The sequence below is a fragment of the Sitophilus oryzae genome, unplaced genomic scaffold, assembly GCF_002938485.1.
Source record: "Sitophilus oryzae breed Bouriz unplaced genomic scaffold, Soryzae_2.0 scaffold_377_pilon_pilon, whole genome shotgun sequence".
NCBI lineage: Eukaryota > Metazoa > Arthropoda > Insecta > Coleoptera > Curculionidae > Sitophilus > Sitophilus oryzae.
Window position 1 is genome coordinate 1,365,799 of NW_022146948.1, and position 14,242 is coordinate 1,380,040.

The 14,242-nt window shown below is 32.0% G+C and overlaps 1 protein-coding gene across 1 annotated transcript; it reads left to right on the forward strand.

Annotated features, from left to right (window-relative positions):
• The first annotated feature begins 444 nt into the window (after positions 1-444).
• On the forward strand, positions 445-12,943 carry LOC115885220. The gene is made up of 7 exons (XM_030904050.1): positions 445-683; positions 2,324-2,629; positions 2,924-3,089; positions 6,841-7,026; positions 7,738-7,949; positions 9,747-9,929; positions 11,482-12,943. Exons 1-6 carry the CDS (start codon positions 462-464, stop codon positions 9,918-9,920), a joined length of 1,266 nt encoding a protein of 421 aa, XP_030759910.1. The 5' UTR covers positions 445-461; the 3' UTR covers positions 9,921-9,929; positions 11,482-12,943.
• The last annotated feature ends 1,299 nt before the right edge of the window (positions 12,944-14,242 follow it).

Below are 14,242 nucleotides of genomic sequence, written 5' to 3' on the forward strand. Positions count from 1 at the left end.
TTTGTTGGCCACCCATCTTTTAGTGACTGCTTTTGCAGAAGGGTTCTAGGCAGGTCTATAAATGGTATTGATGAGCCTTGTTGGCCATTGATCTGCCTTATCGTTACCGTTGTGATCTTCATGCTCTGGTATCCAGGCTAACGTAATTTTTAGTATTCTTACTATAATAGTACTGAAATTTTTTCAGCATATATATTGATTGATAAAATAAACAATCCTTCAATTAAAATTAACATACAAATAAAATGTACTAATGCAAAAAATGTTGATTAAAATTATTCTCGTTCTTTAAAATCATCTGAAAGAAGCCATTTTTAAATATCATTTATGCCAGCAAACATTAAGACGATAAAATGAACATTTTATCAGCAACTTTACTATCTTACATTGCCTATTTTAAAAGTAAAAAAACAATTTTCTATTTGAAGGATTATAAAGATTTCGTCGACGCCGAAAATCTGATGCCCCTCGCCACCAGCGACTTCAGAAAGCCCGTGTGTCTTGAAATGAAACATCTAGCAGCGGAAGGGGCTATGGAAAGGGCGCAACACATCTTGATACCTATTGGGAACTTCTCGGAGGTGGATATGGTACCTACCAAGAAAACAAACGGAGGCGACTTAGCCAGTATGGATAGTTCTGATACGTTTGCCAGTTGTGCTACGCATCCTTTTACATCTCAAGTAAGTATGAGAAAATTTCACTCTTAAAGAGTTTTCCAGACGACTAACATGTTTAGTTATCACTAAATTATCCAGGTAGAAATAATAAGGCGACAAAGAAAATATTGTTCGGTGGCTATCTTCACAAATAGCTAAGCAGCGCTAAAGGCACTCCGTTCCAGGGAAGTCAAGACTAATGTGGGATTGTGTGTATGTTCCAAATACATTGGGTGAGCGTAGCGATGTTACGTTAGCCTACTATATACTATGGTATATAGTACTATATACTATGGTATATAGTTACGTTAGCCTACTATATACTATGGTATGAGGGTCACAAGGGTAACGAAAAACAGTAGAAAGTAGATGAAATGGACAAACAATGCCACTCATAGGGCCAGAAACTTTCTGCGGCGATGCAAAATCAGTCACGATAATGGCTACAGAACGGTGGGTGGCCAACAAATTGCTAGAATGATGGAGAAATTTACCAGGGCAAAGAAAGGCAAAAAATCGTTCATCATAGAACAATTGTCAAAATTTACGGTAGACCTGATAAGCAAAGACCAGCAACGCCGTAGTGGCCAATACTACAACCAATATGGCATTGTAAGCTGAATAGGCATCTAAAGCTAATGGGATTGATGGACGAAGCCTGCACATAATTAATGCAGTTTAAAATAATCTGAAGAAGAAACGATAAAACACATTTAATGTCGGTATAACAGCTTGGCAAATGTGTTCACTGTACTAGGCACTAGGCTATGTAGGGTTCAGTGTCCAAGTTTCTAGACTTTTTGAAAAGGACAGGACTGGAAATTTAATTTAACCTAAGAATCAGAAGAGGGTCACAATAGATCTCAAAAGATTGCACTGGATGAAGCCAATAGCCACCTGGAAGAATCTTATCAAATCTATGTATCTCTGAAGTAAAATCTTATCCATGGTAACATATAAAAATTGTTACGTTAAAAACGTTAAAATAATATTTAGAACCTCGCAATTAGTGGAATAAATTAATGGTTTCAATAATTACACTTTATACTATTTAGTTTACGATCATTAACAATGTCTAAAAACACAATTGATTTTAATAGAATATTCTAGCAACAACTTGCAGTAATCAGTTGTATCCATAGAGAAAGTCTAATATTTAGCTTATAAAACAATAAATTTTTGGTTTCTAACCACATTTTCTCTTGACGGATGATAATCAAAGGCCAAAATGACATTCCTTGCAAAATTTGAAGTATAATTAGTGGAAAAGTCAAACGTTTATTAACTTTTTCATTAATTTAAAATTCCTACTACAAATTTTGACGTTCTGAATGCTTACATTCAAATTATAAGAACAAACTTCTACGCTAATTGAAACCACTAATTTATTCTACTAAGTGCGAGGTACTGAAAGAAGGTTTAGGACTTTATTTACTGTCAAAGCCAAAGCAACACAAACTCACTTTAGTTGTTTTTTTTATACCTAAATATATGTAAAAACATAATTTAAAAAATCCGGATTATCCGAGCCGCCAATTATCCGGGCTAGGGTACAATCCACATTAGTTCAAATAACAGCTAATGCTGCAGTTAAATAACAACCCATCTCTTGTTTCAGGTGTTTTAGCAAAAAATTAAATTATTTCTTCTTTGTGTTACTCTAGGGTGATCTGGCGTCAGACATCTTAGAGCCTACGTCGATAGTTTTTGACAGTAATCTCTACGTGAACCCCTTGGACAAATCGACGGACAATAGTCCCACGGCACAACCACCACCTGTACCACCTCCTCCACAAAGGATGCCTACTGTGAAGAAATCGGCCAGTGGTGATACTGCTTTGAGGAGTTTAGGGGCTTCCCCGGATGACGAACAAGGTAGTTTTGGAGCGTTCGGCCAAATTATAGACAGAGGCAGTAGAGTGAGCTTGAACGATTCGCCGGGTCCTAAGCATCGCAAAACGAGATTTCAGGTACTAATATATCGACTGAATGTATCACTGTTCTAATTCATTCAGATGCAAAAAAAAACGCAACGGAGAAATTTTTGGTCGAATTTAAAGTGTTATATTTTTGTTATTTTTAGCCCTATTTTGCATTCTGCACTAAATTCAAATTTTATGTCAGCACTGACTAGGGTTTCTTCTCGCGAATTCTCGAGGCGAGAATGAATGATTACTTTGTTCTATTAAAATAAATATGTATGTTTATTATCTTAAATTATTATTAATATTTAAATTAAGTTTAATAATGATGTTCGTTTTTAGTCTAGCAGGCCAAGAACGAGATTTGGCGAAGCACAAAAACAAGATTCCCAAGAAAGTTTGGATAAACGCAAGAAAATTTCTTTAATACCGTCGAGAGGTTTGGCTTCAGCTACGCGGATACTAAATCAGCATTTATTTGGTTATAATTTGGGAGGATCCAGAGCAGGTATAGTACTTTTATATTTTTTTAGTATCTGGGACGAAAATACGCCATATTTATGTAAATATTCGTTTTTCATGTTGAACACTACAGTAGTAGTACCGAGAAATAGTAATTTCTACATTACCAAATATGTAAATTTTACAATCCACAATGTCAAAATTTCGATTTTTTTCTATCGATAATTTGATTAGCATCGGTTATCAATTACTAATACTAAAATCCTTTAACAATGCTGCGAACAATAATCACCCCGTAGAATATCTTTGTATATAAAAATAAAAAGCGAACTTTTAATAAAAAAATAACAAAAAAGCAGAGTAACTATTTCATTTTATAGAACTTCCGTTAGAACTTTGAAGCCAGCTGGGTCCTATTAGATCCGCATCTTGAATTTTCAACCACGAAATATTTCAGCTTCAGCAAAAAATCATGAAAGTTTAGTAACTTTTTTTTAGTACTACATACTAGTTTAGTTGGTCAATATCATCGAAATAAATTTTCTTTACTTTATTGCTAAATATTCGGATAAACCTTAAATTCATATAAAATTGGTTGTTTAGTTAGTTATTGCGGTGATATTGATTTTTTATATTTTATATTTTAAATTATAGTAATTTTTATTGCGATATTCAGAGCGGCAAGTTCAAAGAAAACTTTGTCTTTTACTATTATCATTTTTTTTACAAATGACCTTAATCAAAAAAAGAAGTCTTTTTTTGATTTAGGTCATTTGATTTTAAGTAATTTTTGGAAAGCTGCAATGAAGCTTTCGATGATTTGTGATTTTTTATTCCGAAATAGAAAAAGAATTATGTCATTAAAAAAAGGCTTAAATCTTTCAAGACTCAAGTCTTTTTAGAAAAGACTTAAGTCATTAAAAAGATTTAAGTCTTTTTATAGAAGACCGATTTTTATGTTATATTTTTATGCTAAGTTTTTAACAGCAACATTTCTTTTTAAATTGTTAAGCTTCATTCAGAACCTCGCAATTAGTGGAATAAATTAGTGGTTTCAATTAGCGTAGAAATTTGTTACTCTAATTTGAATGTAAGCACTCAGAACGTTAAAATTAGTGGTAGGAATTTTCAGTTAGTGGAAAAAGTTAACAAAGTTTTAAGTTTTTTACTAATTATACTTACTACTACAAATTATACTAAAATTTCAAAGAATGTAATTTTCGTCTTTGATTATATCATCCGTTAAGAGAAAATGTGGTTAGAAATCAAAAGTTTATTATTTTATAAGCTAAATATTAGGATTTCTCTATGGATACAACTGATTACCGTGAGCTGTTACTAGGATATTATATTAATTTTAATTGTGTTTTTTAAATATTGCGAATGATCGTAAACTAAAAAGTATAAAGTGTAATTGAAACCACTAATTTATTCTATTAATTGCGAGGTTCTGAATGAAGCTTTAGACAGCAGTCAGGCAGTAGATAAACAGTCAATACCACTAGCAAATAAAAAGTTAGTTTTTCTGAACCGATTTTGATTATTTGTCATGTTACGCGTTTAAAATCAAAGAAGCGATTGCCATACACCACTAACATCTACAGTTGCATGAGCAATACATTTACTTTTTTAAAATTGTATTAAAAAGGCCTCTTTTATTTTTCTTTTAGAGGTTATCGCCTCTTTCATTATAAGTTTTGCGTTGTTAAAAGCTATTCTGTGCCCTGTGTACCATAAATGCTGACAAATCTTAGATTTGTGAAAGTCGCCCTTTCTTAAATACGTATATTGTTCGAGACTTATTTATATTGAATAATAATAATATTTTAACGTTCTTAACTCCAACTGGCTATAAGCACCATTAAAAAATAAAGAAGTGTACGGGCCAAGTAAATGACGTTTAGGGTCTGACCTCGACAAAATTATCATCGACTGTCATTCCCATGCCGTTTTTGATGCTGCTTTTTTTTCGATTGCATTTTATTTCGAGATCTACATGTGTTAAACAGAAATAGAAATAACCATAATAGGGTGTAAGCATAAAAACAATTTCTAGATTTAAAGAAAATAGCCACAAACTGTTATATCATTCTGATAAGTGGTTATTCTAGGGTTATTCTCAAGAACAGTTAACCTAATAGGACTGCTCATTCAGCCAAAAGTGTCCGCCAGGTGCATGCGAAAACTACTCGCTTTGTGACGTCATTGTAGCCCTTGTCATGGTTATTAGTCCTTATCCGGCAACCAATAATACACACACGTGCATTATTGGTTACCGAATGCAAAACGTTCATTATTTAGTTTACTTATTTAAACACCTTATATGTATGCAGTATAGAAAATTCTAAAAACTCTATAAATCGTATTAAATACTCGGATAATGCATTTTTAAGAACAGCAGTTCCCAGCATCACCTTTTGCAAGCATCCTTTTTAGAGTACTTCCATAATTTGCTTTAAAATAATTAATAAACAAAATCGTGGGCACTTAGTATGCACTTTGTCACAATCCACAACACAAAATGAACGTATTTATACACTCTATAGCTCTAAAAACTTTAAAGACACCTTTTTCACATTTAAAATTGACAAAATAATTAACTCAACATTTCTCAGCTGTTATTTTTATAAGTTTACCATAGGCAACTAATAATACACACTATCATGACAAGGCCACGGAGGCTTTGACAAGGGCTACAATCACGTCACAACTGTCAGCTGAAGCGCGGGAAGAGGCGAACGTACGTCTTATGAGGATGAGCAATCCTATTAAGGGGTTTTCGGAAATAAAATCCTAGATTAGGTAGTTTACTAATCAGCTGTTCCAAGATCAGTGCTGAGAGTAATCAGCTGGTAGTTTAATTACGAACGGTTGGATCATTAGATTTACCGGGTTAACAATCACATTTAAATATATTTCGTAAAAAGAGATAAATTAAACAAATAATCCTAATATCCCTCTTTAACGATTGTATAAGATCTATTTTTATCCTATTTGTTTTGCTTTAAGTATACTTTTTAGTTTCTGTAAGACTATTTTTTATAAAAACAAAATGTGTTTTATTTTAGGCTTTTTTAAAATTATGCCATTTAAAACAAAAACACTATAAACTTTATTTTAATCATTTATTTACTGCCAACATAATAAACATTCCATCATATTAATAATAAAAAAATATATCAATTTTTATCTACCAATTGTGATGAAAATTTTCAGAATTGTCTATCAAGTTCCATTCTTTCATTATGCCTGGCTATTTTAATCTAAATGTTTTAAACCACTTTTCTGTAGTTGAGTTTTCATTTTTTTCCTATTGGGTGTCTCCGATAGTGCTTTTTCGCAGTCAGTATCTTTAGAATTACTTGTTGGTTTTTTATTTATTTAAAATCTAGAGTTACTTGATGCTATGCTGATTGGCTCATTTTTACGGTCACTAACAAAATAGCATGTATTTGATCAACATTAGATAAAGTGATTTCGGACAAAACGGTTATTAAAAAACTTTATACTTCTATGCGGACTGTTACGTTTCAAATTATCCTAGAAATGATCAGCTGATTAATTCTACCCACCTCATTAGGAGGGTTAGTAGGATCACAACATATGGCAAAAATCGAGTTATTCGGATCACTTTCCGAACGCATTGACTCGTTTTGAGATCACTTTTCGAACGTCTGGATTAGTAATCCTATCAATCCGATCAATCAGATCACAATTTCCGAAAAGCCCTTTAGTTTACCGTTCTTGGGTTATTCTGTTTCATGGACATAGTAAAATTTAATGTTGTTTCATTATAGGGAAAAATGGTGGTAGTAAGTCGTCTTTATCTGTGGATTCAATGGATAGCAGAGGCACAACATCACCTCAGTTAGAACATCATCGTAAATCAAAATCCATCTTGAAAAAGGCAGATAGTGGTGGAAGCGGACGTGGAAGAGAAATAGATCCTGAGAGTGAGAGACTTATATCTGATAATGGATCAGGTAAGTAACTATATATTCAAATTTTTAAAACAATATTTATATTGATCGATGTATGTATATCCGATTTTACAGCGTCCTTCGTCGCCCTCCGGTCTCCATGCGCCACCTCCGTCTATTGTCCTAATCTCCTGGTAGTAGGTTCCTTTCCGACATGGCTCTGTCGATTCCTTGATTCCAGGAGAGTTTAGGTCGGCCTCGTTTACGTCTGTCTGTAGGGGTCCAATGCAACACTTGCTTTGGTTGTTCTATCGTCAGCCATTCGTTGTACATGGCCGTACCAATGCAGTTGTTTTTCTTGTATATGTTGTACAATGTTACCCTCCACCTTCATTTTTTCACGTATTCTCTCGTTCCTAATTCTGTCTAAACGAGATATTCGGGCTGATCTTCGCCCGAATCAAATCCAATGATCCAAAATCAGAAGTCCATTTCGGTCGACAACAACTTCTTTTTATATTTTTCGCTTAACTGCCATACCTCAGAGCCATATTACGCTTTTCAGAATCGCGTTATAAATCAGTTTGGTTTGGTTTGGTAATTTGATCGATGTAACATGTGTTTTTTAATAACACTGTAGAAATGTATATATTTTTATAAAATGCTTTCAATTAACCTGCATAATATGCCTCCATAATTTCATTTCAATATAAACTACCGCTCTCCTTGGCGCCACTCTGTATAACAAATCTAAAAATTTTATTTTAATATTAGGCGTGTTTGATATGGGACCCGATTATTCACCATCACCTCCTCCAAGTCGCCTTAGTCTTAGAACCAGAAGCTCAAAATCTCAATCAACAGCATATCAACAGGAACTGGAGAGAAATCGGACGCTGAAATCCCAGTTGTTTTTACTAGATGACATAATGAATAAAGATGGAGAGAATATTAGGAAAGGTATTCCGTCGGCGGAAGTTAATCAGGTAAATAAAAATGGACCGACTTGAAAACTAAAACCTATTAATTTGATTTTCAATATTCAATTTTTCCTTACATAGGTATATTTTATTCCTTTGGGACACTCTGTACCGAGGGGTGTTTCACTTGGGTAAAAAATGTATAGGGTGGGTCAAATTCGACGCTTTTAAATGGAAACACCCTTTTCTATAGGAAATAGACAAAAACTAATGTCGGTGTTTGGACCTCAATTTTTGTCAAAAATATGATGGTCAAAACCGCATATCGATATCTAATAGGTTGTGGTTTTTTAAAATTGATAATTTAAGAATTATCAACAGAAAATTTGATTTCTTTTATGAGGCACCCTGTTTATTTTTAATTTATTGGAAATAATTTAAAATTACCTTTCCAAAAAAATAACACACTTGATATTTTGCTCGATTCCTCTTCGAGATATAGAGTATATAAAAATTCGCCCGCTTTAAATAAGAAGTAGGCTTTGAACGGTACCGGCTGTAATGCAAAAAAATTCTAGCTGTGAGAATCAATTAAAACGAAAATAATATTTGCTATGATAGATGCAGAATTTTATAACAATTTAAAATATATTTAACCAACATCGACACATTTAAACTATATCTAATAACAATAAAAATAAATAGCAAACCAAGACATGAGATTTTGCTACAGGTGTTCGACATATCGACCGTCTTCTGTTATGGACAGACGGGGCCGTTTTTGAACATTTCTCGCGGAATTCATTAACTCAATTCACTACAACTCTCATAACTGCTAAGTATTTCTAATTCTTGTCTAGATTATACGGAAGAATAAGGAACCTTTATTCTTCTGCAAATATATCCATAGGATTAGATCCATGGGCACTAAGTTAGGCGGCCTCGACGGCCAACGGCTGGGATCTTGGTTAGCAATTCAATTATTCTTGAAATTGGCTGCAAAAATTTGCTGATAACTTCAGCGTCCTGAGGCGGTGCGTCGTCTTGCTGGAAAAATATGTTTTCGAGTTCCATTAAGGGCATATCATCAATAAGGGGTCCAAAGCCTACTAGTTAAAAGTGGCGAACTTTTAAATATTCTGTATTTCGAAGGGGATTATAACAAAATATCAAGTGTGCTATATTTTTGGAAAGGTAATTTTAAATTATTTTCAGTTAATTAAAAATATAGAGGGTGTCCCAAATAAAAAATCAATTTTTCTGTTGACAACTCTTAAATTATTAATTTTAAAAAAATTATACTTAAACCATTAAATTCTACGTAAAAAGGTGCTTTGGAAATGTTTTCATAGAAATCCAAAATTTTCCATAGCAAAAAAGTTACAGCGATTTGTTAAAAATGTACATTTTTGAAAAACACCCCGTAACTCCGAAACGGTAACAGATATTGATGTGCGGGTTTCACCATCATGTTTTTGATGAAAATTGAGCTCCAGACACCGATATTGGTTTTCGTCTATCTGCTATAGAAAAAGGTGTTTCCATTTAAAAGCGTCGAATGTGACCCATCCTGTACATGGACTGCCAAGTGACTGCCAATGACTGCGAAGAAGACTGCCTATGTATGCCATATAATTATAGTCGACTGATGCCCTACCTGCCAACGACTGCCGAGAAAATGTATATGTAATTTCAACAATGAGACACCCCTTGCTCTGTACCTTTTGAAAATAATTTTAAATTGTAGCTTTAGCAGACTTCCAACGATCACATGACTCGTAATTTCTAAAAATCCAGTTATTTGGCTACACTACTCCGTGTCGAATAGCGTGAAAAACCTTGTGTATAAACTTCATTGTTTAGGTACCATTGTATATTTGTCCTCCACCACCTCCGATGGACGAAGCCAATTATTCCCCAACAGAAGAGACGCAATTACTCTCCGGACTGGGATCTTTCGGTGCCACCTCTACACCTCCAGTATCTTGCCGACATCCCAACTCCATATCAAAAGGGCACACGCATCCGTCCGCGTAGCATACGAAGGTAATCACGTTGTTTCGAATTCAATTATTCCTTAATTTAAACACATGACAAAATATATTTTTTCCATAGCAAATGTTAAAATTGCCTTATGTCTATCAAAAACAGTAGATAAAATAGTACTTTAACCGCAAGGGTAGATTAAATGATACTTTAACAGCGAGGATGGGTTAAAAACTATATTTCTTTTCCCATGTTTTTAAATTGCTTTCATTTTTGAAAATTTTTGTATTCCTTTTCATAAGTTATCCGGGATTTAAATGGAAGTAGTTCGGATATGGCGTTTGTCGCCTCAGCCTGAATATCTGTTGCTAATTTACTTATTTCGTTTTGAGCCATTTCTGGCTCCAATTCAATCAGCAATCGACACAAAAGAGAATTAAAAAATATTGATTCAAAACCATGCCTAGGAAACTCTTATGGAAGTGACAGGTTGTAGCTGATAGTCCATTACTAGACGCACGAGGGGGCGCAATTAGCAACAAAATTTTAAAAAATTTAAATTTTTACCTGTTTTTATCTGGTTTTTACCGTCAAATGTAAAATTCGACAGTTTTTTGTGTTTTTGTTATATCCCCTGTGTTTTATCTGTGTTTTTGTTATATCCCCTCTGTCCCCTGTGTCTGTCGACAGTTTTTTGTGTTTTTGTTATATTCCCTCTGTCATTTAAACTTAAATCCATTTATTCGAGTAAAAAACAAAACAATGGGTGTTTATATATGAAAACCAACTGTCATGTTCTAACAGCAGGATGACGGGACGTCGTTGCAGCCACCCTAAATTGTTTTTTTTCTTGAATCAATTTACTTGAATAAATGAAAAAATCTGAAAAAAAATAGAAGCCATCCATTTTAAATTTGTTTTATTTCGTTACTAGACCCACGAGATGGTGCCACAGCTAGGTCCGGACAAAATGTATTGAGTTTCCTATCTATTTTATATTATAGTATCTTATCTATGCTCAAAACTGACCACTAAAGAGACAGCTTTATTTATTTGTCAAATTACATAGAAACCAACGCCAATCCAGCACAATATTTTTTCTACTCGTAATAAATTCTTTGAAATAATAATTTCTGAATATTTTTTAAAATGTAATTCGCCATGGAAAAAAATATTTTTTATACACGACGATAAAATTGCATTATCGTCTCTCGAAATTAAGAATCTTTTCGGTCGACGGTAAAATACCATTTTATCGTCTTGTATAAAAAATGACTATAACTAATTTATTCTACGAATAAAATTATAATAAACTACTTAATTATATTACAACTATAACACTAAACAAAACAATTCAGTTAAAATTCATAATTTACAAAATTACGATATCCATTTATTCATGAAAACTTTGAGGTCAAATCAAGAATTTAAAGTTATTACACAAAATAAAATAAATACAAGACACTTGCACAGATATTTATGGTCCTATTTTTGATCGGTTATTTTGTTATCTTTTAGATGTCCATTTATTAAAAATTGTCGATCGATAAAATATTATCGATATTATCGAATTAATTAAATATTTACCAATAACTTTGTTAATTTGTTCCAGATTACGGCTTATTTTCTAATATAGCCTCAAGATCAATGCAGTTTTGTTTGACAGACCTTCTGATATGGACGCTTTTTCAGAATCGAGCATCATAAGTTCAAGTTTCAATCAAACCAAAAAATCATTGTGACATACCTATGCAGGTATTATACTGTTATCAATAAGTGCTTTCAGGAAAAGGGAAATAATTTTATTCCAAATCTAAGCCGCGCCGAGTCAAAAATGTATTATATATAATTATTATCATGTCGTTAGGTTTATGATTCATTTTTATTTTATAAAAGCAGATTACGTTTCAAAAATGTGTACTTTAGTAAGTAAAACTGGATTATTTTCAGGTATATAATGTTAAAATAGATCACAAATTTTAAAGGGCATATAACCTGTTTATTTGTTTGTTTCTAACTACAATTGACCAATCAATATAACATTATTTTGCTTATTAACTTTCTTGATGAAGGTGTAAAAGTTGAAAATCAGTGATTGTTAACAATTACTAGTAATAATTCACATTCACTGATTTGCTAAGACCACGTAAAAGTTTAATAAATATTTTTGAAACCAACTTACAAGTGAATGTTAGCATTATACATTAGCAACGTTATGGATACTTATTTTGTTATCGTCGTAAAAAGTATTGTGCGGTATTTTCCCTAAATGCAAGAAATTTTCGGTGAAAAATTAAAGCAAAATAATCTCTAGTAAAAATATAATAGTGCTGGTTTTTAATTTTTGCAATATAGTGAAATAGAGCAAAAGTTTGGTTTGGTTTGGTTTGGTTGCAAGTTAAGCATGCCAGAGAATAATTAAGAAACCTACTGACTATAAACTTATTAAGCGTTTTGATGTGCTAGAAGAGGCGAATTTGAAGAAACTAACAGCTCCCGTTGAAGAAAATTCGGGCATCCTTTATTTTGTCCACGATCAAAAACTTTATAAAATATTAAATAATGTTCATAACTCTATTGGTCATGATGGCCGGGCTCGAATGATGAAGAAATTTAAATGAAAATATGTTACATTCGACACACTTTTTGGAGCACCCTGTACAATTAAAAATAATTTTAAATTGTGAACTTTAGCACCCTCTGAAACTTTTTGATTTATTATATTTTTGTAATTCTAAAAACAAATGACAATGAACATTAATCTATCGCTGATTCCCCTATACAATAGAATAACTTTTACTGGCAAGCTTTTGTAAATGTTACTTTCACTAGTGAATGTTACAAATTACTAAAGAGCAAAAGTCGACAAATTTCTTTAAAATACGACATTCACTTGTCCAATGCGTAATTGTTCCCTAATTTCCTCGTGAATGTTAACAATAACTGCATTGCTGACTTTCACTCTACCATATATATGCCAATTGATATATGTATTGAGATATGTATTGTGATTTTGGTTAACATTGTATAAGCAAATGTCTTTCTAGGAAAATGTCAAACCAAAAAAAAATGTTAACCGACTTAATTTTTTTAAATATCTTTTGTGTATCTATTTTATATTTTAAATTAACATTTTTTAATAAATTTCAGTTGCTTTTGTTTTTCGATTCTATATTACTTAAGTTGCTTTTGTTTTTCGGTTCTATATTACTTAAATTTCTGTAATAATTTAATAAATACAAAATGTGCCCATAGAAATGTGAAATAACCAATTTAATTTTTATATAACAAAATCAAAAGAAAAATAATCTTATATAAAGTTAAAAATATTTTTTTATTACATTGAGAATTGGAATCTTATGTGATAAATTAATTATATACCTGAAAAAATCTGTAAAATCAAAATTAATGGTGAATATGAATATACAAAATGATATAGTACTATATACAGATGAAATAGAAATTCGTAACTTGCTTTAGACAAATCTGCTTTGGAAAATTGATTAAACGCAAATTAATGAACATGATAAGTTGCTTTTACGAATAAGTGCGAAAGCAAATAAGGCAAGTGATAACGTTCTAGTCTTTTAAACAAACATTTCTGTTGTTAGCGTTAAATTTAGTAACGTACGCGGGAGATAACTTTGTGAAGTGATCTTCGGCGAGACAGAGCTGTGAGTGACTTTAAAAAGGTTGTGTTAAAATTTCAATCGAATCGTTTACATGATAGTCAATGAATACAGCAATACGAATTATTGAATTATTCTACACTATGTTCGGTTACGTTGAATTCCAATCTATTTGTGTGAAAGAGAATCATGCATAAGCATTTGTTATTTGAATCTATTTCCTTTAATATTCTCGAAATTAATTGGTTTTAAATAAGTATTATTAACATTGTTTAAAATTAAGGTATTGTAGGAGGAAATCTGAAAATTATCTTGGCCATAAAACATGTAACACATTTTTTAACATTTTATTTACGTTGATCCTTCTCAATTATTTATTATAGAGTATGTCACCAGATTGTCTTTACAAGAGGAAAAACTTTTTTATTATTAACATTTTGAGAAAAATGAATTCTTCATTAAAATTTTTGCTTGTCCTAAAATGGTTAATCCCGTTTATACTTTTCCAAATTTCCATACCGTATTAGAGAAAGTTAAAAACACATGAATTTTTGAAGTCCTAAAAATCAAAACCCGTTTCTATAGCAAATTTGCATTTTTATTTCACAGTTTGCGTGGATTTAGCCTAAAGCGCCAAGTTGGAATCACCCTGTACATTTAGTACTGCGATAAAAATGTTAGTAATTTAAATAGTTTAAATTTAATATTATTGGTATAAACCTAAATATTTAAAATTGAAGGAAA